This window comes from Anthonomus grandis, unplaced genomic scaffold, assembly GCF_022605725.1.
Source record: "Anthonomus grandis grandis unplaced genomic scaffold, icAntGran1.3 ctg00000416.1, whole genome shotgun sequence".
Classification (NCBI taxonomy): Eukaryota; Metazoa; Arthropoda; class Insecta; order Coleoptera; family Curculionidae; genus Anthonomus; species Anthonomus grandis.
Window position 1 is genome coordinate 105,329 of NW_026088497.1, and position 3,114 is coordinate 108,442.

At 36.5% G+C, this 3,114-nt stretch overlaps 1 protein-coding gene across 1 annotated transcript; it reads left to right on the top strand.

The window, feature by feature from the left end:
- Window positions 1–407: 407 nt before the first annotated feature.
- LOC126749645 (uncharacterized) lies at window positions 408–2,519 on the top strand. The gene is made up of 2 exons (XM_050459342.1): window positions 408–1,141; window positions 1,661–2,519. The coding sequence occupies exons 1-2, from the start codon at window positions 704–706 to the stop codon at window positions 2,471–2,473; spliced, it is 1,251 nt and encodes a 416-aa protein (XP_050315299.1). The 5' UTR covers window positions 408–703; the 3' UTR covers window positions 2,474–2,519.
- The last annotated feature ends 595 nt before the right edge of the window (window positions 2,520–3,114 follow it).

Consider the following 3,114-nt stretch of genomic DNA (forward strand, 5'->3'; position numbering starts at 1 on the left):
AAGGCCGCTCAAACTGAAAAAACATAAACCTTGGTCTACCCAAGGCTTACGTACATCTGCTAAGAACATGCGCTCATTATTCAATCTTGGAAAATTCTCGGACAGCGTTTTCTTTCATGACTATGTAAGACTATATAAAAAAAGTTTATCAAAGGACTCTAAAAGCGGCAAAAGACATTTACTATAACAGGAGACTGGCACAAAGTCTGGTAATGTCGCTAAAGAATCATGGTCGATTGTTAATAATCTGAGAAATAAACCCTCTACTATCTCTACCTCTCCTGAAAACCTCAACAATTATTTTGTAAATGTAGCGAAGAATCTAATGAGTACCATAGCTCCTACCCACGATCCACTTTCTTATCTTTCTAGTGCAGATGAGAATTTACACAGTTTTTTTTTTACGCCAATAGTATTACCTGAAGTTCGCAGTACGATTATGGAAATTAAAAATAAGAGCTCTTCTAAATCAAATCAAGAAACGCACGACGCTTGTTCGGCCCGATCTGCGTAAACGGCGGTATCGACTACTGGTCAACAGCAATTCTATATTATGTAAAGCGGGCCATTCACTAGACGAACCCGTACCCGACTCCCAACCGAGACCCGGCCTGCGACTCATCCACCGACGTCCACACATACACCACGAACCTTGCAAAGAGTTCATTCGTACAGTGGTTGTGGTGAGCCCTACATACACACTATGTCTCCCGCGTGTTCCAAGAAGTCAAAAGTTGCTTTGGCAGTTGGTGCAATTTTGTTATTCGAAAATGAAAAACAGAAAAAACGGATTTGGGTGAAAAAGTGGTTGCAAAAGAGAGAACATTTTACGCATTTACGTTTATTGAAATGTATCCAATCCTCTGAGCCTCTTGATGTTATAAATTATCTCCGAATGGATTATAACACATTTCAAGAATTATTAATGTTAATAGAACCTCTTATAAAAAGGGAAAATACTGTATTCAGAGAATCAGTTACTGCTGAAGCACGGTTAGTGGCAACTTTGAGATTTCTGGCAACAGGGAGGAGTTACGAAGACTTAAAGTTTTCGTGTATAATTTCTCCTCAGTTACTTGGAAAAATCATTCCAGAAACGTGTCGTGCTATATACATGTCCCTCCGGGAAAAATACTTGCGGGTAAGTACTTTACTGTAATAATTGCGTGTTAAAAGGAATGTAGAAATAAGAAAAAATGGAAAGTTTGTTTATTGAGTTTGCTTACTGCTACAAATTAATGACTAACTGTTATTAGTTCTTTGCTTTGTCAAAAGATAAAAATTCATCCATGAAAACATGATCTGTAGTTTTCGCAGCTGCATCAGTTGTAGGTGTGGACACTTCTGATTGAGAGGTAAAAGGTAAGCCGGCCGCATTTGAGTTTGGTTGTGTGGATGTTGTATGATTGATGTAAGTTTGTCGGAAGATTTGTGCTGCACTTGACTGAGTGGAAGGTGTATTAAGATTGGTGTAGGTTGGTTGATAGGCTTGTGCTACATTTGGAGGAGTGAAAGATGTAAGATTGGCGTAGGTTGGTCGATAGACTTTTGCTGCATTGGGCTGAGTGTAAGGTGTAACATTATTGGTATATGTTGGTTGATAGAGCTGTGATCAGTGTCCTGCAAAATACAATTAACCGATATTAGTTTTTTTTTCCAGTTTCCCTCAACAGAAGAGGAATGGCTTCAAATAGCAGACCAGTTTAAGAAAATGTGGCAATTTGAAAATTGCTTAGGAGCCGCAGACGGCAAACACATAGCAATAAAACAGCCGCCAGGTAGTGGATCATACTTTTATAACTACAAAGGATTCTTTAGCGTTGTATTATTTGCAATCGTAAATGCTAATTATGAATTTATTTATGTTAATTGTGGAACGAATGGTAGAATATCAGACGGCGGTGTCATCAAGAATACAGATTTTTACCGTTTATTGACAAAAGGATCTTTAAAACTGCCTGAGCCAATCAGTATGGCAGGAATTAGAAACAAATTACCGTTTGTGTTTATAGGAGACGAAGCGTTCAGTCTTATGACGAATTTTATGAAACCCTACAGACACACCACCAGAATTGACTATGGGGAAAAATGTTTCAATTATCGACTTTCCCGTGCGCGTCGTGTAGTCGAAAATGCGTTTGGAATCCTGGCCAATAGATTTAGGGTTTTGCTAACACCAATAGCTACCAAAGTAGAGACAGTTGACGACATCGTAATGGCTTGTTGTGTTTTACATAACCTATTACGAGGCAAGAGTACTACATATATTCAACCTAATCATATTGATAGAGAAGACGTTAACTCTGGAACTGTTTTATTAGGTGACGATAGGCACACTAATTCAGAACTAACGTCACTGGATATTTCTAGGCACGACGTTCCTACTATTGACGCCAAAATGGTACGAAATGGATACAAGGAATATTACAATAATGCTGGTGCCGTCGACTTCCAAGATAGATTTGTACACTGATAAATTCATTTATGTCTAATTTGAATAAAGTACGTAAAGTAGTGAATTTTGGGTTTTCATTAAATAATAATTATTATAATTTTTTTTTTAATCCACCACCTCTTTCAAACAAGGGCGTAGATATTATTTTTTTCTGGGGGGGTAATTTTTTTGGAAGTTAATGTATATAGGTACATGTAAGTCTACAATAACATATTATACAAACATACCGGGTGTTTTTCAAAAGTGGCTCACCCCTATAACTTTTTTATTTTTTAAGATAAAAAAATGAAATTTGGCAACAGTGTATGGGTAAAAGACGGTCAATTATATTTTTCTAGGGCTACTTGATGTTAAATTAACGATTTTAACGAAGTCAATGGCACTCTAGATTGAATTTAAAAAACCTAAATATTTTTTAACAGATATGTCAAAAGTTGACATATAGGTGTCATTGTACGCAGAATGACATTTTCTATCGAATAAAAATAAAATATACAGAGGGTCCCATTTAAAAATCGAAAGTTATGGTCATTTCCGGTCAAACCGGAAGTGATAAAAAATAATTGAATACGCCATTTAATTCATCTCAATGACCCATACACTGTTGCCAAATTTCATTTTTTTATCTTAAAAAATAAAAAAGTTATAGGGGTGAGCCA

Excerpts from the sequence above, each read along its gene's own strand:
- LOC126749645 (XM_050459342.1), top strand. The coding sequence starts at position 704 with ATGTCTCCCGCGTGTTCCAAGAAGTCAAAAGTTGCTTTGGCAGTTGGT. Across the intron at positions 1,142-1,660 it reads TCCGGGAAAAATACTTGCGG|TTTCCCTCAACAGAAGAGGA; the intron begins GTAAGTACTTTA and ends TTTTTTTTCCAG.